Here is a 25,041-nt window from a genome sequence, read left to right as displayed (position 1 = left end):
AGTTACTTTTACGAAATAAGTGTGAAAATAATTTGTGTTGAAGGATATGAATCTGAGGAGTATAAATATGTAACAAGAGCCAATGAACCCCTAGAGAGCCTTACAAAGTAGCTTTCAAGAAGTGCAGGGCACCAAAGGACAACTAATGGGAAACTAGGGGCACTATTTTGAAGTGTAACAGCTCTATTTGTTGTTCCCTTCAAATGCAAATCTTCCATAAAGTTGTTTTAGTTGCTGTTTTACTCAAAAAGAGAAATTTCTCAGTAACGTATGCCTGATCAAATATACCATCTGAAAACCATCTTTACATCCATATTTATTGCAAGATGCTGTTGCCTGCAATGATTTAGAAATTACTACTTGCTTGAGAGAGTTCTGCATTTAGTAAGATCTTCTAGCATTAGGTTGCCGTTTGATTACTTCTCTAGATTCTAGAGTATTCCTTTCACATAGAGATATCAGCCCCTTGACAATAAGCAAATACTAAAGGTAAGGGAATCTAGATCATTCACATGCTTGAAATTAAAGAGACTAGGCTGTACGACTAGTCATCATTAGTAAGCTGAGGTAAACATCATTAATTTTTAAAATGCTGTGATCTCTAGGAGCTTAAAAATGATGTTTCATTTAAGCTTATAGTGCAAAATTGGGGTATAACCAATGGACACAGATTAATATAAATTGATTTGGTGGCAGATGCACATCTACAGCTGAGAACAAATATTCAAATAAAAAAAGAAAGAAGCTGATAATTCTTCACACTTCAGAAAGTCTATCCAAAAAGACTGTTAAGGCATCTGAGAAGTTTCAGACAGAAAAAAAAATGTACTACTGCACGGACATTATGAAACACTGTTTTATTCAATGAAGACCTAAACATGAGGGTGCATACAGCAAGAATCCTAAATTTTATTAGAAGAAATGTGAGAATATTGTGAGGAACATAAGACAGGCTAGACTAAACTATGTTCCAGGGTACGTGGAACTCCAAGTTGACATGCTGGAAAAGAACAGAGAAGTGGCTCATTCAGCATTTTGAATTCAAGGTTAGCTGTAACAGGTCAGGAGAAACACCTGGCTGTGGCTAATTATATACTGGGGATAGTTTAACACTTCCACTGTTAACCAAAAGCAGAAAGCATGTACAGAAATGGACAGTTGTGCTGGAGGGATCATAACGCCCTTCTCACCGTGGACACTGTGTTTGTTTCTCATCCCTTCATCCAAATAAAACACAAACATAATTTGAGAGGCAAAGAAAAAAAAAGGTCATGAAAGAGGCAGTGGAACTGCTAGTGTTGTATTGAGAAAGTGAAATGGGCAGACTTGTGGTGTCACCACTTGGCACACCTCTGGTTTCCCACCCTGAAAGAGACCGGCAGTCTCAGGGAAAGAAAAGCTTGCCATTTAAAGACTTTTTACTTCCTTCCCAATCTTAGTAACATACTTATTCATTAGATTACTTTTGCATGTATTAAAATGGCTCCTTTGTAATATTAACAATTCTAAAAACCTTCTTGCTGCATAGCCTGCTGCATAGCATGCTAATTGGGCCTCTCCTGTCAAGCGGTTCTAGAGCCCTAGTTTATTCCTGGGTATCAACAGTGAAATGGTATTTAGTTAAGTACCCAGTTTAAAAGTTTATATTCAGATTTGTATATTCCTCTAAGAAATAAATGTAATGTGTTATTCTACTTCAGTTTAGATATGATCCCACTATGGAACCATACAGGAAAGTTATGCTAATTAAGGAAAATTTTTATTTCAGTGATATGATGTATATGTTATGTATGTACAAACATATGAATTTGGCGTTTTGCAGGATTATACACACCTAATACACACACCAAATCTAGGAGAGCTTTGTTTCTGACATCTCCTTCTTTCTGTCTATCTGTATGCCCCTAAATCATTGAGATGTTTTTCTTTGAGAGTTTTTAATTTCTGGTGAGGTTGTTTTGGTGGGGGTTTTTTTTGCCTCAACTCAAATATATTCCGAAATGTTACACAGCAAGTGTTGCTATTTGGAAATAGATTCTTCTTTGATCCTTTTTAAGGGGAGAGTACACTGGACCAAACAAGGCACATTCAGCTAATCCAGCAAACACCAAAAAAAAAAAAATTCTTAAAGAATAACACAGGGAATTGTGTCTGTGATATAAATGAGGATTTTGAAAATATGTAACATATTTAACCAATGTGAATAATCTCTGCATAACACCTGGAATTATAAAAGCCACACAATACGTCTGTAATCCTAATGTGTTTCTTCACTGTTTTGCAGGCAGACCAGTAATGATTGTTGTTGAGTACATGGAGAATGGATCCCTTGACTCCTTTCTGCGGGTGAGGTGCCATTTTCTGATGACATTTGAATAAGACACGATTCTAGGTTAAGATTTTAAATAATTTATCATAAATTAATTTCTACATAATGTTATTCATGGATTTTCAGTGAAGAATAGAAGAATTTTCCCCAGGGTACATTTCTGAGGTACAGTGATAGATTAGAGCATGGCTGGAAAAAAAGATTTAAACTTAAGAATGTAATTGATTTCTTATACTGAACTAGTTCTCATATTTAGCAAAATGCATTTCAAATAGTGTTTTATGAAGGAAAAGGTAAATAGAAACACAAATGCCTAGTCTTATGGAAGCCATTCATTTTTCTCAATCACCTTCAAAAATACTTGGTTATGATTTTTTTGTTTGGTGAAGTATAGAATAGACTCTGTAACTGATTTATAATTATTTATGGTTACTTGCATTTAACTAATTGAATTAGAAAATAGTTCATGGGTGAAATCTCCTGGCATTAATTAACACTCAGAGGTCACTAACAAACATTAAAGAAGGGATACAGAAAGCATGAACCATCTGTTGGCACAGTTGTATTTAATTTTTCTCAGAAAAGGAGAAGAATGACCCCCCTAAGATAAACTTATCCTAAATTAGTCTCTTTGTTAACAGAACCCCTGGAAATGCTCATAAGACCCCACATGAATGATTTGACTGTCAAGTATTTCAAATTTGCCTTAAAAATTAAATGTCAGCCCTTACTAGCCCAGTGCCTTGCCATTGCCATCTTGCAGAATACTAAAGCTGGGGTTGTAGCCAAGCACAGGGCAGGGAGTAGGGGGACTATGGATTCATGAACTTGCTTGAAAGGGTACGCCAAGTGCAAAGGAGAGCTGTTCAACACAGAGCTGTGATAACATTTTGAACAAAAATATAGATGATTCAAGGGTGCTTTGATAGCAGCAAGAAGGAACTGCTAAGAGAAAAGAGTGAATAAGCAGGTGGGAAAAAAACAACCGACACTTTAGAAAGACTTAAATCAGGGAGAGAGAAAGAAGTCATACAGAACAAACAAACTTGTTTGACAGCCAGTTGGGAAAAGGGGTAGCCACACGAGAAGAGCATCTGGAGCAGAGGATACTACTCTGAAAGCACATCAGAGCCATTATCTTAGATATTTCTAGACACTGGTTCTCCCTTCCTTTTGGTTTTGATTATTTTGTAGTATTTTTTTTCTCTAACATTTCTTAATGTCCTCTTCAGCAACGCTTCCAAATAAATTTATTTTCCTTTGTCAAGACACGTGGCTGATATCTGCTATGTTTCAGAAACATACCAGCACCACAGTTTCTGGTGAGAATTTGCTGATCTCTCAAAATTGGGTTATTTTTCTGGAGAGTTTGATATCATCAAGTTCTTCTTAGAAACTGGGTTGGTTTTAGAAATCACCCATCTTGCCTTTTTAGCTCATCTCTCTTATCTACCTACAGCACACAGACTGACATTGATTTGGGTACCTGGGGCTTCCCTGGTCTGTAATTTTTCATCAGTGCCTCAGGAAGACTTGCCTGGGCCTGGAACTCTGCTCTGTGCTTGTACATGCATGCATGTGTGCAGCATGTCATCGAAGACAATAAAACCAAATACTGAAATAATTCATGAGAATTACCTTTCTCTTAATCGCTCTAGTATGATATCTATAGTCCAATTATTCTTCACATGCATTTATTTATCAGAATAGTTACTACTTATTAGGATACTTTAATAAAAACTGACATCAGCAAAATTATGATGTTACTGTGAAGCAATACTTCTTACATTGCATCAGATATATTTGTAGGCAAAACTGCTGGGGGGAAATGCGAGCTAATCATTTCTGCAGCTGGTTTCCATGTATATTATTTTACAGTTTCAATTCACAACTTCAGATATGGTTTATTCTTCTAAAATGCTTTTTAAAAGGACTTTAGATAATATTCAGCATCCCAAAGTACTGTAGATATATCATCAGCAATTCTGTTGATAATTAGCAGAGCAAATGGCTGCAAAGTAGCCTATTTAAAAATAAATCCAGCTGCTTCATTAATAATAGTTGTCTCCTGTAGACATAAGTGTACACTTTTAAAAGCTTTTGTGAAGATACAAAGAAGCAGAGAGGGTTTATCTTTAGCAATCCTAATAAATTCTTTTCAGTGAATATAACAGTTCTTATGTAGTGAGATTTAGAAGGAATATAAGATAGTCTATCTTTCTTATTATTTAAAGGAATCACTTGTTACACTGTTTTTACAGAGGGGGAAAAAAATCCATTTCTCACCATAAGAAATACTTCCCCACACACCGCAACCTGCAAAAATTAACCAGCACGTCTCTCCAACCTGTCCTTCTTCAAATGCTTGCAGGAATGGCTCAGTCTTGCAATTTCAAAGAAAGACTCTGTGATGAACATGTGAGGGTATACCAGAAGAAAAGCTCCTCATGGAAGACATTTGCCATCACCCTCCCCACAGCCTTGGTGGGATATTAGCTTTCATGCCAGTACGAATTGTGCCACAAGTCATAAGCTCCAAGTAAAACTCCTAAACCCTAACATTTCAATATCCTTTACTTCCTTGCTTTACAGATAGAGAAATAAAGCACTGAGATTTTAAGCGATCTGCACAGTATTGTGCACAAAGTGCACAGCAGTGAGTAGAAATTAAATCGGTTCCCCTGAATCCCAGGCCAGCAGCTTACATTCATCCTTCATCTTATTTAGTGCCGTATTTTGGTTGCAGTTATGTGACAAAGTCCCCAAACTAGTGCCTTACTTTCTGCTATTTGTGTTAATTAAACAGCAAGCTCAGCTAGATCGTGTCTTCACCACCCGACAAAATACCCTGTGTACTAGTTGCTAACTTTGAGCTTTTGAGTAAAAAATTTGGCATGCATTTGCAATATGAAGATGCTTCAGACATATTTTTAGTGGAAAGGCAGCAGCTAATTAGAACCAATTCTGTAAGATGACAGTAATTAATTACAGAAATTGTGCACCATCAGACATCCTAAATTGCTGGAGACACTTGTCACTAAATTTTCTGCAGAAATCCTGCATTATTGTTGCAATTATATAAAGTTCATTTCCATAAGATGAAACTCAGTTGCCTTTTTTTCTCATATCAGATCAAAGCATTCAAGATAATCATACCACAAAAGTATACCTAAAATTTGCTGTCAAAAAATGTTCATTTGCCTAGAAATAAGGTATATGTGACTTCATTTCTTGTAACACTTGGAGAGATTTATCTGAAAAAGGAGGTGAGCTTCCAGCTTAGTATTTCCTCAGGGGCTACAGGCTCCTCTCTCAGTATTATTCCAACAGCTGCCCATTAGAAGTAATCTGTGCTTGGAAAGAAAGTGGCTAATACTTCAGCTTGGGAATTGAGGAGATCCAGGTACCTGTTCCTGTTATCAGCTTCACACACAGACTTTGGATGGGATGTATTGTCTTTATGTTTCAGTCACCTGCCTATGTCATGGAGATCACTTACTCTGCAAGCATATAAGGAAAATAATAAACACACAAGGAGTTGAAAGGGCTGCTGTTTCTATTGATAGAAAGATATACTTAGTAATTACACAAGATAGTTGCAGATATGTTTGATCAGGCTTGTTGATACAGACTGTAGGAGATATGAAAAGAAAGACAACCAAGAGAGATGCATAATAATTTTTTTTTTTTTTTTTTTTTTTTTTAGAAAAGCAGCCTTCAAACCCCAAAACCTTTCTGGCAAAAAGTTTCCTGCTACTATGAGTTTGAGATGCCTGTTCTCTGAGCATGGCCATGATTAAGTAAAGCAGATGGGTATTGAACCACTGCTCGGTGATCCTGCAGGCTTCATACCTGACATAAATGCAATCCCATTTTGCTGAGGGAAAATGGAGATGAGTGTCACATTGCACCCAAGCCCATGCAGCAGTTTAGAGGGTGATGCAGTAATATAACCCAGGTCTGAATCCCAGTTTCCCTCCCTCGCTATTTATGCTGTGACACTGAAACATTTCTCCCAGTCTTGACTGTCAGATGATTGCAATCATTCCTCTAAAATTACTTTGCCTTGAGGTTGGTGCTTTCACCCTGCTATACCCTCCCCGCCTCAGCCCACTCTTTAAGTAGTCACCTTGCAGACTTATGGACCTATTAAGAGTTAAATCTCATCTCCTGTTTTCACGGCTCCATCTGAAGGGCAGTCTTTGGCTAAAAAAATTGAATTTAGCATCACACAGAGAGGAACAGGATGATTGGGAGGCTAGGTGACTTGTGTGCTTGGGAGGGCTATTGCTTCTTGGGTTCAGTTGCACAGAATAGTGCCTGGAGAGCATCTCCTGGCTGCAATCTGCGCTCACCCTCCTTGCGCATCATTCAGTATGGGCATGGATTTCAGCCACAGAAAAGGGACACTGCTTGAAGGTGACTTTGGAGGTTGCTTGTTTGTGGTTGGCTATGTGGAATAATGTAAAATGAATGAAAAAAACTGTCACCAGAGCACTTTAACTTCTTTCAGTATTTTTCCATAGCTGTAGACTACCAGACTGCTGTCAGTGTTTTATTACGGTGTCCAAGGTGTGCTAATCAACAGTTGCTGCAGTGAGGTGAGAACCAAGAACGCAGTAGTATTAATCAGATGAGAACTCATGGTATTGCAGCAAGTCCTGTAGCAGGCCTGATACTAAAATATTTTATCAGCTGTATCCACTGCACTCTGTTTACTCACCATTCTTTGTTAGAAAGGGAATGTGCACTGTCCAGGGTTCAGTGTTGGAAAAAAGTTCCTCAGGGTTTGCGACATACTCCCTTAACTTTGCCCTGAAGAGACAGATGTTTAGGTTTGAAAGATGATGCAGTCTTGCCCAGTTTTGTGGATCTCTGAGCTGTAGGAGGAAGGGATTAATTTACCTAGGGTAATCACAGGGTCATCTTGCTTTCTTCATTGTTGGTTTTTGCTCCTCTTCCTACCTAAAAACTTATGACTGATTTCACTTGTGATTTTCACTTCTGAAAATTAAAATACTTGTAAAAAAAGTTATATTTATTTACAGGCATGCATAGTAGGTAAAAATGCCATAAAATATATTTTTTCTTCCAAAGAAAATATTTTCTAAAGATTCTATAAAAAGTACGCTTAACTACCTTGAAGCACTAACTGCAGCAGACTGTATAGCAAATGAAACCCTGGAATTCATCACCAAATTTTAATCCCTTGAGGTCTGTCTAGCAGAGGCTAAGATAAGTGTAAAAACGTGTGGAAAAAATGTTACTAGAGGAGAAAATATTATGATATGTTGCTCTTTGATGCAGTAATAATGATGAAGTTATTCTCAGAGTAGCTTTACTATCAGGCTCACCCTTTTTTCAACTAGAGTTTAGACACTGCAGCAGACACCTACATTTAGTGAGTTTGGGGGAAAGAGAGAAAAGAGAAAAATGAAGACTTGTAGAAAGTTCTACAAAACAATGTTGTAAAGTATATGTTGTATATCCATCTAACATGGCCTCACTAGACAGAGTCAGCTTTGGGAAAAAGAGGCCAGATGGCCTTTCCTAAGTTTAATGGTTCCCATTATTATTTATCTTCATCCAGAGAGGCAAAACATTAGAGCTCATAACTAATATTCCTCCTTTTGTTTTCACACATAGCAGTCACATGCATTTTTATTTACTGGAGGCAAATTCCTCTCCTGGTAGAAAAAAAAAGGTGGAATTTTGCTTTCAAAAGTAAATCTGTGAAGAAGAAAACCTACCTGCACTGGAAACTGCTGATTCCAATATTTTGGAAGACCAAAGACCAGATCGAGCAATTAGAAACAGAGTTTGAATTAATGCATTACCTTAATAGTAAAATTGTAAGCAGCATGTATCTACATCATCTAAGATTATGCTGAGAAGCTGTCACTGATACTACAGAGTACGTGTTTGTTCTCAAGCTATGTTTTACCCTGCTAAAAGGAGGTAGAAAACTATTTCTGATGCAGCTGTGAGAAGTTTTTTGGAAATGCTTGTTATTTTTAGTCACTGTAGATATTCTTCCTACTGAGCAACAAGAAATTTATTACAAACTATCTTGTATTTGAAGCCAAAAAGAAATTCATAGGTAATGTGGACACCTTCACTGTGCTCTTTGTGAATTTGTTGAGAATACATGAGGAATCAGTAGATCAGAACAGAGCCAATGTCATCCATGTCTTTAAAAAGAAGGGAAAAGAGAATCCAAGAAATTACAGACCAGCCAGCTTAATGTCAACCGCTGTAATATTTCTGGAACAAATTATCAAAAAAGTGTTTATAAGCACCTCAAAGATAAAAGAGAGATAAAGGTAACATGGATTTGTCAAGAACAAATTATGTCAAACAGTCTGGTTTCCTTTTGTAACAGGGCACAGGCTTTGTGGGTGTGGAAGAAGCAGTTGATATAATAAATCTTGACTTTAGTAAGGCTTTAAAACTCTCTAACATGAGACCTTTATGAGCAGCTAGATAAATATGGCTATTGAATCCTAAAATAAGCTTTGGAAGTTCTTCATCTTGCAACATTTCAATAATAATAATATTTCCCATATTTTGAACGGTTGAAGGGACACTTAGATTCTTGTTTAGGATCACTTAGTAGCGTTTAAAATGAACTGAATTATTTTTGTTTTTTTATTTATTACATTTAATGAAATTAAGTATTACTAATTGTATGGAACCCTGGTAACAATTGATTTAAAAAAAAATTGACCGTTGACCTTATACAGTACCAGCAATACAAATCTATGTGTATCCACATGATAGTATGAAGCATGAGTTATACTTCCAGGAAATACCATGTAGAAACTTGAATTTTGGAAGATTTATCCTTATGAAGTTCTATCATTTACTTTAAATGGTAGAATAGTAACAATAAATGCATTGCAAAAACTACATCTTTCATGTAGTGACCAGTAGGAACTGTCACTGGTGAATACGATTTAAGTTAGACATGCACACACCATTTTCAATGCTATTTTCCATCTAAAATATGATCTGAATCATCTGCGGTAAAATATTTAGACTTGTAGCAAGTCCTATACACTTCTCAGAATACAAGGGCATAAAAGTGCTTTGACTTAAAGGGCAAGTAAAGAAGTGGATTTTGGAATAGACAAAAGTCCAGAAACAATACAGAAAAAAATCTACAACCACACCTCCAAAAAGTTACTCTGTAGTAAAATGGAAAAAATCTTCTGAAGAAGAAAAATTCTGTGGCCTCACAAAAAAGCACTGACCAAGTGCCCGCTGGAGCTGGAAACTCATGCGTAAAAAGCAATTAGAGAAATTTAGGATATCATCCTTCCTCCCCTACAGTAACTGACCCTCTTCACTGGCCCATTATACATCAGTGCTATTGAAAGTTCTGTAACAAGAAGAGAATATTTCATGCACAGAAGTTTCCAAAGCAAACTGCAACTGAATGAAAAAGCAATGTTTTTTCCGGGGCATTTTCAGGACTGCATAAATGCAATTGCAACTGATATTGCATCTAAACTCAGCTGTCAAGAAAAGTTTATTTAGCAAAGCCATTAAAGCCTGATTAAAATTTGATGGGATAATAGGATAAATGTGGGAAGTCCACTGAGATCTGAATTACTGCCAGTATTCATTAGCACCCCTAACACCCCAGTGGGAATCCTATCAAAAGCATATTTCGAACCTAAGCCATGGGGATCAGCATAAAGCCCTGGATAACAACTGCCATATCATGCAGATGAGTGGTTTATGTTCCTATATGACAAGTGAATGAAACGAGATAATGGAAAGTTGCCAAAGGATTGGCTTGACTCAGATGTTCAGGGGTATTTACAGATGCTGAAAATATGAGGCCAGATTCATACCTGGTGCAATTTCATCAATTTAGTTGAATTTTCCAAGGGTTAAATATGGCCCATAATCTCTGTCCTGATCAGCTTAAATCAGGCAAATATTTTGATATATTGGAAAATAATGGTATATAGCTTGTAAGGGAATACAGCTGGCATGGAAACTGATATAGAAGTAATTACAGAGAGACTTGAGAGAGAGAAGACTGTTTTGCTGTCAGGAAAAATGTAGTTGTTCCAACTGCAAGGCTGGCAATGATATTATATAAAACCAAACATGAGAAGGGACAGAGGAGAACAGATGCAGAAGAGGATTCAGAGAAATATACAGAGGGAGGAGGAGAACAGAATAAAATTGCAACTGGTATGTTAGCAAATCTGTCATTTCTTCAAAGGTGGAGATAAGAAGCTTGAACCTTTTGTGGCAAGGCAGAAGCCCAAAGAAATTTGAAAGAAGGAGGGAGAGAATGGCAAAAGTATGAGATTGTTTTTAACTCAGGCATTTCTACTATACTGGTAAGGGAAATACTGAGATTTAGAAAGAGCAGAAAATGGTTATGTTTTATGAAAAATCAATCAAGCATGGTCTAGATTTGAAAGTACACGTATCTTAAAAGGGAAGAATGAATGCTTGTGATCCAAGGAGACAAAAGGTTAAGGGAGGTGTTGCAGATGACTCTGAGGGTTGCTGAAAGAATGGAGCTGTTAACAATGATAAGGAGGAGGTAAAGTCTAGAGGATTGGGAGGCTGGTTTTGTTTGGTGCTTTGTTGCAGGGAGGAATTGGTTGATTGTTTTGCAAAAATAAGTCATAGGTGCTTTGTTCCAAATCTTAATTCTACAGTTAGCTAAAAATAGTTATCTATAAGTGTGAAAAGTATTAACTGTTTGCAACCAGCTTAATACATTTGAGTCAGTTGAACATTCAGAATTATTAAATGAAAAGCAAAACCCAAATCTCTTTTGGCTTCACTACATAGAATACTGGATAGAGTTCATGTCCTTCCTTTATTGGAAGAGACTTAAAATATGTAACATTCTCTTTTGCCTCTCTTTGCTTTATTGCTAGATGGAAAATTTTTATTTAAAATATCTATCACTGGCATGTTTTGGACTCTGGGAGGTTCCCTTTATTATTGTGGTAGGAACCTATGATAGGGAATGTCCTAGGCCCCTAACAGGAGATGGCTGCTTGTAGGATGTCTGGTTATAACAATTGTGTCTTGACCCTCAGCTGAATGTTGTCTGCCAAACTAACTGCTTACAGGTGGCTTTGACAGAGACAACAAAGGAAGGGGAGTTGCTTATACGAGTAACATTATTGCGCAGGGAATTTAGAGACAAAAAGGCTTTAGAGTACTGACACAAGAGGACCAGTGAGAAGATTCAAGGGGAAAAGTTGCTATGAATCAGTCATAAATAGCTTATTTCAAAGTAGCATTGTTAAACGTGCTTGTTTTGGAGAAGCCTGTGAGATGCCTGTGGTGTTTGGCTACTGGTGGAAGTGCCTACTTAAATAAAAGTGTTGCTGGGAAATACGATGCGTCTGTGAGGTGTTCTAGCTGACAAGGTGTGTTACTACCTGAATTTTTGCACTCTGGTATGTTGGCTTAGAATAGCAGCTGTAGCAACCTTGCAGATCTTCCTTTTACTGTTTTATTTTTGTTTTCTGTCTTGCTGTGTTATAACCTGACATAGCAGTACCGGTCAGTAACTGGTGAATGTTGCCTGTCGTGCAGGTTTTCATATACTGCTGTGCTTGGGCTTTTCTTCCAGTTAATTTTACAAAAGGAATTGAAAAAGTTTCAAGACACTCTGCAAGTTCTACAAGTTGCAGAATCCATGTTATTTCTGCGTTGTTTGTTTTTTTTTCTTTGTGTTTGTACCCAATAGAGTTTAACTGAATAGTAGTGGCTTTAGGGACTTCTACATAGGCAGACAACTTTCAGTTTTGAAGCCTGTTCTGCACACTAATTGATTGATCATTTAAGAATGTATAATTTCTTGACTTAAGTAGAGGTACAATCTATATTAGAGGCAGCTCTTGGTCTAGTATTGCTTCATCTCAGAAGATAGATTAATAACATGAGAAGCAAGTGACTGCGAACTTCTCCATGTCTGGGGTTTTGTCGTTTGTTTGTGGGATTTTTGGTAACCTTAATTACATTTGAGGAGTAGTTCCCAATTTCTTCAAGTGTTCATATCCTGACTAGTGGGAAGCAGACCCCTAATCATTGAACTATGATGAAAATACTGAAATACTTTACTGATCAGGGATAAAGTTAAACATATCCATGCAGTTCAGCCTGTTGCTTTGCTGAGTCTAATAAATTTATTGAATTTACTGTAACCTTCTCCCCTACAAAAATCATATTGTTTAAATGTATGAGCTAAGCAACAGAAATGTCCTGAATACTGATCAGAACACTGCTGCTTTTCTGTAGCCCAGTGCTGAAGGTGTTGAAAGAGAAAATGGAAAGTTAACTTGCTTGCAGGGAAGAGCTGTTTGTTTTTGTTTGGCTGTTCATGCTAACATGAAAGCCTGGCTCACTGAATAATCCATGAGAAGCTAAATGCCTGCCAGCTGAGGTCACACAAATACTGCTGCAAGCAGTCTTCTGTAAGTGGTAGATAGGGTAGAGCTAATCCAGGCAAAGAGCCGACAATCAGATTTCTGTACGGGTATTCACTTTGTCCCCACTGTCATATAGTTTAGGAGCCTTCTGATATAGGAAGTACAGGAGCATCAACTTTAATATTGGTGAGGGGAAACTGAGGCCCACCAAGACTGACCAGATGGATGAGCGTGGTCAACAACGTAATTCTTATTTACATGTTCAACTCCATTAGGTTTCAGCAGGCGTTAATCAGCTTAATGCATTAATGGCTCTGAGCTTAGTGGGCTTAGTCAGGAAGACTTTGGAAAAGATACATAACCTCCGAATTTCAGCACACCTCTCCTTTTTAATCAACTGTTCAGAGATTATATGGTGTTAGATGAAGCCCCAAACTTTTTTCGATTTTTGATTTTTAAACAAACCAACCCCACAAAAAAGTGAGTTAACAGCAATACCTGCAGACAATCAAGGCTGAGGCAACAGAAAGAGTGTTTTCTGTTGCCTGAGGCCATGGAGTAAAAGATGGAGAGGACTTTTTCAGTGCAACGTTTGGGGAAAGTGTTCTTAGTAACTGAGGATAAAAGACATTATATGCTGTCAGTAGAAAGATTGTAGGGAGTTTGAAAATATGGAAGAAAAGAGGGATAAACTGCACAATGAGAGACAGGATAGCTTGTACTGCTGACCAGGTTAAATACTTGAAAAAACAAGATGCAGCAGGCAGTTTGACTGGACAGGTTACAAATATATTTTGAATATGACCTGCACTTAATATCATTAGTATGAAATTAATCAAAAGTAGCTGTGTTCTTTGAACTTGCATCTTTACTTGCAGAAGCATGATGGCCACTTCACAGTCATCCAGCTGGTTGGTATGCTGCGAGGGATTGCATCTGGCATGAAGTACCTCTCGGACATGGGCTATGTGCACCGTGATCTGGCAGCCCGTAATATCTTGGTCAACAGCAACCTCATGTGTAAAGTCTCTGATTTTGGTTTGTCACGAGTGTTAGAGGATGATCCTGAAGCTGCCTACACAACAAGTGTAAGTTTGAACAGCTGATGCCTTTTTTATTCTGTTTTCAGATTTGTCTATGCCACAGGAATAGCACTTTGTTCCATTCTCACTCCATGTGGTGTAATAGCATTGCCAATGTGTTTCAGGGAAGTTGTTTTGATTTTTGGCTGTGTAAGAGATGTAAAATAAACTTTGGCAATAATAGTTATGGGGTTTCGGTTGGGGTTTTTGTTTTTGTTTTTTCATTTTGGAGGGGGAATTTTGTTTGCTGGGGGGGGTGCCCTGTTTTGTTTTGTTTTTCAAATGGGCAAGTATAAGTGGGAGACCTTTTCCATTCTTGTTTAGGTTTTGGGCTTTGTTGGTGTTTTTTTCAAAATAATTTCCCTTTCTGCTGACTTGTGTTGATTTACAAAGATATATTTTTTAAAGAAGGGGGTGGGGAGGAGAAAATCTCACCAGTTCCTCTGTTGGAAGCATAGTGTCAAGCCTGTATTCATAAATTTATTTTTTTATTTCACTTAAGCTTCCCTTCTAACAGGTTATGTAGGACCTTTTTCTCAAGGTTTAAGTTTCATTTCATTAATACTTAAATTCTTTATGTGATGCAAGTAAATAGTTATTGGGAAAATGATTTTTGGGTGGGTTGTGGGGTTTTTTTGTTTGTTTCTGGTATTGTGGAGATGTTCCACTGAAGTGAAAATCTTTGAACATGAAAGAAGAAAGACGTAAATTGCACCTGCAGTATGAAGAAAGTAGGGGAAGGAGCCTGTTGGTGTTAATAAAATTACAAGTTCAAATGCAGCTTTTTTTTAGCCATACCAAAATATTCAGTTATATTCCTATTATGATGATTACCACAACATTAAGAATCTTATCTAATTCTAAGCTGGTTTCAAGTAACTTTCATATCTATCTGAAATTATTTCAGAGCTTGACTGTATTCTCATTAGTAGTCTCACAAAATGTCCAGAATTTGCATGTTCCCATGATAGGGCACAGTGACAGAACTCTAATAGAGATAATAAATTAGCATTAAATAATTTATTTTGACCTATTTCAACCTTTTTTTTCTATTTCACTGTAAGAAGTGATGTATAACCAAAATGAGGAACTTGTCTAATTTAACTGTATTGTAGTGAGTACTCTAGTGTATCTATTGAATTCAATATAGCTATTGCAATGGGATTACACATCTTTTTTATATATTACATTTTATTATATTTGGTTTAAGCCCAAAATAAGGATGTTCTGACAAATTCCACTGTAAATTCCACTTCTTAGAACTAGGTCTATGCAAAACTGCCAGCTGACTAGAGCAAAACAAGTCACTTTGCAAGGCTTTCTATCAGGATTAATGAATCAGTGTTAATAAGCAAGAAGGGAAGGAAAAAAAGAAAGTCACAGTTTTTTCCTTTATAGAAGAGATTTCCCTGCTTTATTTCTTAAAACTTCTTTTGTTTCACACTGCTTCTTAGTATGAGGCTTGGAAAGAAAAATAAACATTAATGCAACTTAACAAGTTATCACATGTTGGCTGAGCTTTGCTAATTGTCTGTGTGAGCATGCTCAGCTTGCAGCAAATGCCCCAGTGACTGGCAAGTTAATTTACATTGCTCAGCACTCATCATGGGCTAATCAGCTCAGCTGGTGGAAGGCACTGGAAATTGCCATGCAGTCTCTCCCAGTTAGGTTCAGAAAAGATACCAAATGATAATTTGAGGCTTTCAGCTATTATTTATCCTGTAAGTTTCTGATAGATACCAATACTGAACAATTAGCTTTTCAGAATACTTAGTGTCTGCCCTTTTCATCATAACCAGAGCTGCTTTTAATCAGGCAATGCTATGTTGTTAAAAAAAAAAAAAATATATATATATATATATAGGTGAGGGGCAATATATCTGTGTCGATGGATTTTCTCACAAGGTAGCACAGGCTTTGATGAAATGCTCACTATTTTTTTTTATCGGTTCATCTCGCTGGTTAATGTCAAAGTCTATGAGGCAGCTGTTGTAGGTGGAACACCTCAGAGCAAAAGTTGTTTCAGTCCAAGGCTGCAACCACACACTATACCAGAAGCAGGTGTCTATAGCATGTCCATCAAGATACTGCGAATAAGGAGGGGATATTACAGAGTCTGATGGCCAGTGGCAGAACCTAAGGTGAATCTGCTTAGACCATGAACTCCAACAAAAAGCTTGGAAACTCATGGGGAAAAATGGTACATTTCATTATAACCTGAACTAGAACATTTGTAAATAGGAAGCAGCAGAGTCAGGCATAATAGAAAGTAAAAGCATGTTAAATCACTCATTCCTTCAACTCCAGTCCCTTCTGTTTGTGCAAATGGGTCTTCACATCCATACTTTCAATCACTGTGGCTGAATCTGCCCGGTTCTCTTCTGTCACCTCTGGTCCTTGGGAAAGTGCCTTTTCCTCATCTGTGTGGGGAGACTGACTGCTCCAATCCCTGTTTTATGTTCATTCTGTATGACCTGCTGGTAGCCAAGCTTCCTGTGGGATGCTCTTGCCTGTCATTTGCTCTGTCCTCTGAGTCTTGCTCCCCTTGAGCAGGTCCAGCAGATGTTTCCAATAGTCTTGTCATGTTTTTAAAGGAACACAGCACAATTATGGCCCTAAGGGTGGGGAAAGAAAGAAATTTTAATCACAGTGGTGGTGGAGGACTCAGTGAAAACTTTCACCCTTTAAGCAGTCTTCCATGGTAACAGAAAAGAATAGAACCCCATTCTGGATCTCATGTCTTCTCGCAGCTTTTACTGACCATCGTTATGTCATTGGCCTTCTCATCATGAACATCTTCACAACAGCAGGCTGTGTGTATTGCTAGAGGTTTTTATAGCATCTATTAAGTTCCATACTCTGCTTGTGCCATATGAAGGTTAAAGCCTCAGTGTTTTCACAAAGGTTTTGGTGCTTATAGAATTTGCATTTCCTTTCCACAGGGATTTTTCATTATAACAGCCCAGCACCCGTGGCTACACATCTCCTACTACAACACTGTCTGTCAGTGCTCAGAGGAAACTGTGATTCTTTTTTCTCCCCTTTTGGTCTTAGTCTTTATGTCAGAAATTGAATGGCACAATTGGATGTTTGATTTGGAAACAAGAGCTACTATACAACCTAAGCCAATCAGCGGCCCAAAATTGGAATTTTTTATCCACACATCTGTGATGTAGTGGTCAATACTGTGTGAAAGTATTCCCAGGAATAAAAATGGTAAATTGAGTCAAAAGACAAATAACTTTTATAAAGCTGTCATGCTCTGTGGCAAAACAGGTCACATCCTCACAAAAATAAGCCGAAAGGCCGTCTTACCTTGTGAATTTACCATGTCTGAGCAGAGGCAGCCTTGAGTCATGATCAGCATGTTTTGCTTTGCCTTCCCGTTGTCATCCAATATACATATCTTCCTTTTTCTCGCTGGTTTAGAATAGATCTTGCATCCTTTCTATTGGCACATCCTCCCACATGCAGGGTAAAAATTGGGAATTGAGGTCTGAGAAAAGCACTAACACTGACAGAAAATCTGGAAAGGAAACCACCTAGAAAATGGCTCCATTCTGTGCTCACACTAAAACGCTACTTAGGTGACTATATTCAATTAAGTAGTGATGGCAAAGCTGAGAAACACATAAAAAAATGCAGTTAAAGGTCATGACATTTCCCAAGAATTTTGGACTGACATTGGTCAAAGAGCTGTTGGATGCTTTAAACAATACATTAAAAGAGCAAAATCTCAGAAAACAGCTTTCTGATTTCCATGAAAGCTTTGTTGGTTTGGTTTGCGTTGTTTTTTTTTCATCCAGCCTCTCAAGAGAAGGAATGTAAATGTGTTTCTTTATAAGAGGGTTGGTAGGAAATAAGAGATTGGCCTCTGTTTGCTATGGGGAATCACAAAACTTACAGCAAGATATAATTTTATAATAGGAAGGAGGAATTAAGCGCTAGTAACATCCAACTGCCAATCTTTGAGTTTCAAACTGAACACGAAAAATATAAGGTAAATAACTGAATAGCATGGGGTTTTTTTCCATGAAGACAAAATTTTCATTTTTAGTAGTGGTTTCCAAGGCAACAGTACCTCATAAAAAGACATTTCTAGTATATAAACAAGCATTCCTGCCAATGCAGAGGACATCTAGGCCCTTGCATGTCTCCTTTTAGATAGACTGTTATATGATGTAAATTAATTTAGTTTAAAACATAGTCAGGGTTCACCTGTATTTCAAAAAGAAACATGTGTCTCCAGGAAAACTTTTTACATTTAGCAAAATGCGTACATATTTAGCTAACCAGAACAGAACCTGTAGCACTACTGTACAAAGGACTAAACTGGTATTTCTGTTAAAGGTGACACCTTAATATTCTGTATTAAATATTATTTTTAGTGAGTGAAAAGGCTGCTACTAATTAATTATATGACACATATTCTAGATTTCTCTCTTATTAGCTGTATTTCTGAATTCAGCCTTAATATGGAAAATATTTTCTTACTTCCAGAATACTAGTTTATTGCATTGCATCTAGTGAATCATTTTATGAACTTCACAGGTCTGATTCTTCTCAAGCCAGTTGGATAAAATACTTGATCTCTGGAGATTTCTAGCTTATTAGATTCATTAGAGAAGCAAAGCAGATTGATGCCAGCAATCTGTATAAATGCTGCCAAGAAGCAAAACTTTGGGAGGATCAGGATGATGACTTAATAGTATTATATATTGTTACATAATTTACATATGTCAAGACATTTTCCATTTGCTTTTACTTGTACAGAAAATAATGGCTTGATTGGGGGAGAGTGGCAGGGAGAGGGTTTAACTAGCTAAAAACTGAAACAAGATGCAGATAATTTTCTAGTTAATTTGGGATGTCAAACAATAGTTTCTGAACAACCTGAGTGCTACGACAAGTGCATTACCTAGATATTTAGAAATCCACGTGATTGGAAACAATGTAATTAATTGATTAGCGGCAGCTGTTCAGAAAAAGCGGTTGTGTACTCTAAAGTTCTGTATTAACCTATTTTCTTGAAAACTAACTGGTGATATAAAGTTGACCACAACCCTTGTCAAATAGCTTATTCTGTATGTGAAGTGACAACAGCACATTTTGTCATCACTGAACTGAGAGAAACCTACTGATGCATCATGACCACGTTTGGTTCTTAGCCTGAAACCAGGCATATGATGTAGAATCCCACCAAGGTTTTCCTTATCTGGAGGTTCTTTTATGTTTGATCTCACCAGAGACTGGCTAAAAAATGAGGGCATTTATGGGGTTTATAACTGGTTAATGCCCTGTGAGAATAGTAATACTTGTTCTCCTCAACTTTTGCAACTTCACCTTGCTGGGCTGAGGCCTGGTATGGGTACCTTGCCTGAATGCTGTTGAAAAAGCAGTTAATTTCTCAGAGCATGTGTAAGAAGTCAAGAAGCAAGTTAGAGCTGTGCCAGTGTGCTCAGCCTACACCAGTGTGTGGGAGATGCAGTACTTAGTTTTAAAGTGTGTGATGGGATTTGTATCAAGTGGTGGTGAGATGAATCACCTTCACGTGAGTTGCCAGCTTCAGCTGGACCCATTCCCTGCTCTAAGAGGATGCATGAGGTTGGAGGCCCTGCATGTGCTCCCTTCAGGCCTCTGTCTTCTGTTGTGTTTGCCTAGACAAAGATAAAATGTGCTCGTGTTATGCTCAAGGGCAAAGAGGCAGCGGGTAAAGGAGTGGTGTAAGGAAGGAGTGTGTTGATAAAAAGACTTGTTACCTTCTGGGCTCTAACAGTGTGAGGTGTGATGACTTTTAATGAGTAATTACATGTTAAAAGGAACAGAAAGTCCCAAACTCACTCATTCAGTGTAGGGCATGGTGCTTGCTATTTACTAGACGTACTTATAGTAGCCCGTGAAGATGAGGATATGTGTCTTTGTCAAAGTAATTTAATGCATCCACTCTCTTAGATTCTTTGTTTAACTTTTATCTAGCCGTGATCCTAAGTTAATTTAAGAGGTCTTCTGGTTTATTTAAGCTTCCTGAAAGCTAGTAACAATAGAAATTTTAACAGAATATAACAAAAACCACAACAAAGGCAGACCTTTAGGTGGAAGGTCAAGGACAACACCGAGACATAAATATAAAATTGTCTCTCTGTACATTCTCTCTCTATGTTTTGTCTAATGTTCTGCTTCCATGAGTACTCTCTACCTCACTGTAACAGTTGTCGTTTGAACTCTGAGAATGTATGAGGGGAAAAAAGCATGAAAATTTGCATTTAGAAGATAAAAAGCAGCTTAATTTTAGAGAGATTTCTAAATTAAATTATTGAATTTAATTGTAAAACTTAATAGCTCTCTCATCCCTGGTTTTCCTGCCTCACCACCCCAAGTAGTAACTCCAAATATACATTTGGAGAGAAGCACAGTTGGAAATTTTGCATTTCACTTTATCATGTTCAAAATCATTATGTTGATGAACTCAACATAAGTATGCCCTAACATCTTGTCTGTAAAAAAAGTGTTATTTTGCACTCCATTCCTAATATGACTTTCAAAGCATCATCCCATAATTCATCACAAGCTAATTTAATTTTCAATTAAAAGAAGAAATTGTACTGTAATCAATCTAAAAATTGCTGCCTCTTTGGTGATTTGTAAGCTCTGGCTTTCTATTAGCTTGGATTTCAGCTTCTTGTGTCTGATTCCTCCCATTTTCATACTAACAAATTTGATTATTAAACTCTGCACGTATGTGCTTTGCTATTTCTCAGATTGGTTCTCTGGTCATCTGTAAGAGTGTTTTTGAGAAACGGAGCTGTGCATTTACAAATGACTTACAGAGTAGGATTCAGAATGAACTTCTTACAGACCTAAAGCATCAGTGCCATGGAAGGAGCATCTAGGAGAGAAATTATGAATCTGTTTGTGAAATATAATACTGCTCATGATTGTATTGATTATTTGTTGGAATAATATTGTCTAAGAACAGTAAGGCATATCTTGGTGCGGTGGTTGTCAACCTTTCTCAGTGCATGGGTTCCTGAAATTTGTCCAGTGGTGATGCAGACTTTGTTAGAAACTTCTCATTTGTGGGTTTTTTGTGAAGTATTCCACAGACTCTCAGGGGCTGATATACTCCAGGCTGAAAAACCACTCCACTATTGGAGTATTTTTTGTTGATTCACTACATATGTCTTTTTACTGAACTTATGGTAACTGCTGTAGCAAGGAAAGACATAGGGATTAGCATTGAGAGGGTATCCCAACACTCAGGAGAGATCTGTTCAGTTCTGACTGTGAATAGCATTTAAACCAGCTGCTATTCAAGAGGATTAACAGGAAAATGTACCTGTCTGTTGAAGAGATGACAAGAGCAATGCAGGATATTCACATCAGTAATTCTTATATCCAGGCTAAAATTTTTGGCCTAAATGAACACTGGAAAGACAGTATGTTGAATAATGAATGGTCAAAGTCTGAAATATACAATTCTGTTTCATAAAGTACAGAAATAAAGGTATTTCCAATTAAGTTAAAAGATAGGAAATTCAAAACTATTTTAAAGATGCGAGATAGTTGTATCACACAGTGTGTAGTTAAGCCATGGAGTTTATTGCCACAGAAAGCCATTTGGGCCAAGATTTTATGAAGATTTCTTAAAAAAGAAAAAAAAAAAAAAGAAAAAAGTGATGGTGTTGAATGTTCTTAGGAAGAAATAATATCCAGTTACTACACTCAATAACAGTTTTAAAGAGATATGAAATCTCATGTTCCAGCTTAGGGAAGGAAGGAGGGCAGGAAGAAAACAAATGTGAAAGAGAGAAGTAGCAGAGTAGATTATTTTCAAGCTTTCGCACCTTTCTCTGAATCACCTGATATTGTTACTGCCACAGGTTAGAGGATCAGAGCGCCGTGGGTTTGATTCAGTATGGCAATTCTTGCTTCTGACAGTCAGAGTAGCTCGAACCAATAAAACAAACTGTCTGTGGATATGCAGGATGTCTGTTTGTAGAAGTCCTTGAATCAGGACTGCGCGTGTCTGACAAACATGCCCCAACTCATACAAAAGCAGCTCTGCAGGATTCACACAGTGACATTCTGTGCCACGTGCTGCATGGGTGCAAAACACATCATCCCATGGTCACGATTTTTCAGTAAGACATTGCTTTTAAGTAGTGTAATTCTGCCAAATGCATTTGTTAGTGAAAGCAACGACAAAATGTGACTGCAGGTATCATCATCCGAATGGAAACTGTTATGTAGTTGACTACAATCCAACAGAAAAACTCTAGGAATAATTTTGAGAAGTAGTGTACAGCAGTAAAAACAGGCAGACCGGGGCAAGCATACAACTTTGCAGAAGTTTAAAACATTTTATGTGTCACTACTGAAACTTAATAGAGAATATAAAATCTAAGTAAAATCACTGTTGTGGGGGAAATATTGCAGAGAACAAAAAGGATAAAAGAATGTAAGGTGACAGAGACTATAATTTAGTATTTTAGCACTGCAAATAGTGACAAAAATTAGCCAAGGTAGTTTTTACAGATAAAAATGACTGGTGCAAAAATCGCTTTGTTCAAAAAAAATTGTAAGGAAAAGACACTGGAGTGGATCTTAATGATCAGCTTAAATAACAGCTAGCACAACAGAAGGTCATGGAACAGAATTGAGGAGAAAACTAGCCTACAAAAATGCACCTGCAATTTCTCTGTAGTTTGGCTATGATCAAAAGCAAGCAATAATAGAGCAAATGAAAAACACCAGGCCAAGAGCTTTTCTGAGTCAACATACGAAAGATTAAATTCATCTAGATCTTGAATGTTAGGATGTTGATCTCAAAATGTAGTTTGAGTTAATTCATGTTTTGTTACCTAACTTTGGAGTGCGGTGATACAATTTGCCTTTTCAAATAAAATCAATCCCCAGTTTACTTTCAGAAGAAAAAAAAAAAAAAAAAAAGAATGTTTTTAGTTGTTACATTTTTCTGCAGTCCTGAATTTCGGATTTTGCTTTGTGGTTGTCAGATACCATAGGGAAATAACACCTGGCTTTATTTTTTTAATTCAGATATGAAGAAATGCTAAACAAAATATATGTCTTTAAAGGCTAGGTGGGGGTTTATGGGACCGTGATTCTGTATTTCATTCTTTCTTGCTAGGTTCAAGACAAACTTTAGAAAACAATTGATGTAACTTTGTGTGTCCTGTATCTGTGTTTAAAAAGCTGCTTTCCAATTTGTAGTTTAATCCCATAATATGCAATTTTCTCTTCTTTGGGAAATCCGGGTTTCATTACCAGGAGATACTGGTTTTTTTAACGGGTATGAAAAGTATCTGTTTGCTGGACAGTGTGTGGCCTGCCAGGGACATGAAGCAGCTGTACAATGACTTACCTGTGCAAAGGGAAGAGACTCTTTTAGCAGATCCATTTTGCTGTTAATCTTCTTTCTGCATAGGTGGTCGCAGCACCACTGAGTCCTTGCTGGTAGGGTATGCAAAAGAAACATGACTGATAAGAGAGATTGCTGTTTAGGAAATAAATGAGGATAAGCTTGGGGAGCATCTAGAGTTGGCATCCTTCAAAAGGTGGCTGTTTGTGACCATAATGTTGTCTTCGGGGTATTTAATAGCCTGCTGACTGTCTCTCTTTATCTCTACAAAAAGTTGTCATTAAATGTCTGCATAAAGCTGCAAAGTGTTAGGATTGTTTTGTTTGGTTTGTTTTTTGTTTTTTTTTCCTCCAGATAATGTGTATTTTGAAATTATTAAAGTAACAAATAACCTCTTTATTTTCAGAACTATAATTGCCATTGCTTAGGGAGTACTAATGATCTGTTAGTACTTTGGGGAAGGCAGAGACAGGGTCAGTTTCCCTGCAGGGCTTAAATAATACCTTCCAGAGGAAAATTATAAATATGTTTTACTTCTGTTATAGCCTAGAATGACTAATTACTCATCAAGTGTGTCAAAGCACTGCCTGGTTTTAACATGACCAAGGCTAGTGTTATATAACTGATAGCTAGAAAGTTATTTGGGGGAAAAATAATGATTCATTATTTGTTGTTATATAGCTAGTGTAGGGGAAAGAAAAAAGAGGCAATTTGTTTTTTCCTCCCACAGATAGTGTTATCTCACAATCATAAACGGCAAGTGTGTCTTTGGTATAAGATTCAAAACTTCTTGGTATTGAACCCATAAAATAGGCAATGCCACTTCTCTGAGCAAATCTTAAATAGATATACAAGGACAGAGAAGGGTGGAAAAAGACAATGCACTTGAAAATAATTTCTGAAAGAACAGTTAAGTGAAGACTATGAAGTTCAGAGAGCTACTGGTGATGTTTTCAGAAAGATTACAAATTGTCAAGGCACCAAAGTTATTGAACTTTCAGCTGGACTTGAGAACCCTGGAAACTTCTTTTTGTGTTCACTGCTCTCCTCCTTTCCAGAAAATAAGTCTAATAAAATTAAGCAGTAGGCTAATACATATGTATGTATTATATACTTCATAATATAAGCAGTCATAGCATTTTAATGTTAATTCCTCATACTGCTGATAGATTATATTTTAAAAGCTAACAGCTATCACAATGTTAATCTGATTTCAAACACAGCTGGGTTTTTAGCTGCATATGGACTTGATTGTATGCATTTATAAGTATTTAAATTTTTAATCAGAATTGCCATTTTCAAATGATAATTGAAGCTATTCTAAACATGCAGAACATACTTATACATTTTTACCAATTCCTTCATTCACTTAGAATGATACTATCCACACTTAAGATTAAAAATGTAGGAGTACTGACATAAAATCAGAGTTACTGCTTTGTTGCTAATTATGTGAATGAATATAGCCCTGAACATCTGTTTTGTTAGGCTGTTGCTAATAATGGACCACATTGGTGTTTTACTATTCAAGGTATTGAACAAGTTAAGGTGTACCATTAAATATCCCTGGTATGTTAAATACATTTGAACATACCTGCAGTATGCAGAGCTCCTGAAATACTGTTTAATGAGTTTAAATTCACTCCATTAAGGTCAGAACTGTTGCTTTCAGTAGCATGTCAGCTGACAATAACTACTGTAAGTTATAGTATTTTGATATGTAGAACAAGCAGAACCACCCCACCTCAAAGCTTTGAAAAAGAATGTAGCTTAGTCATATGTGTGGTGTTGGTTGGTTGGTTGGTTTTTTTCCTCATTCGAAATTATTCATAC

At 37.0% G+C, this 25,041-nt stretch overlaps 1 protein-coding gene across 1 annotated transcript in view; it reads left to right on the top strand.

Annotated features, from left to right (window-relative positions):
- EPHA6 (EPH receptor A6) overlaps nt 1-25,041 on the top strand; it is a gene marked incomplete at its 5' end in the record, with an annotated part of 487,187 nt that overhangs the window by 419,770 nt on the left and 42,376 nt on the right. Inside the window, 2 exons of the mRNA XM_082057768.1 lie at nt 2,289-2,346; nt 13,626-13,835. Of these exons, the coding sequence (XP_081913894.1) occupies nt 2,289-2,346; nt 13,626-13,835 (268 nt within the window). The remainder of the gene's footprint in view (nt 1-2,288; nt 2,347-13,625; nt 13,836-25,041) is intronic.

Source organism: Streptopelia decaocto (genome assembly GCF_964273445.1).
Source record: "Streptopelia decaocto genome assembly, chromosome: 1".
Taxonomy (NCBI): domain Eukaryota; kingdom Metazoa; phylum Chordata; class Aves; order Columbiformes; family Columbidae; genus Streptopelia; species Streptopelia decaocto.
This window is presented reverse-complemented; position numbering and strand designations above follow the sequence as displayed.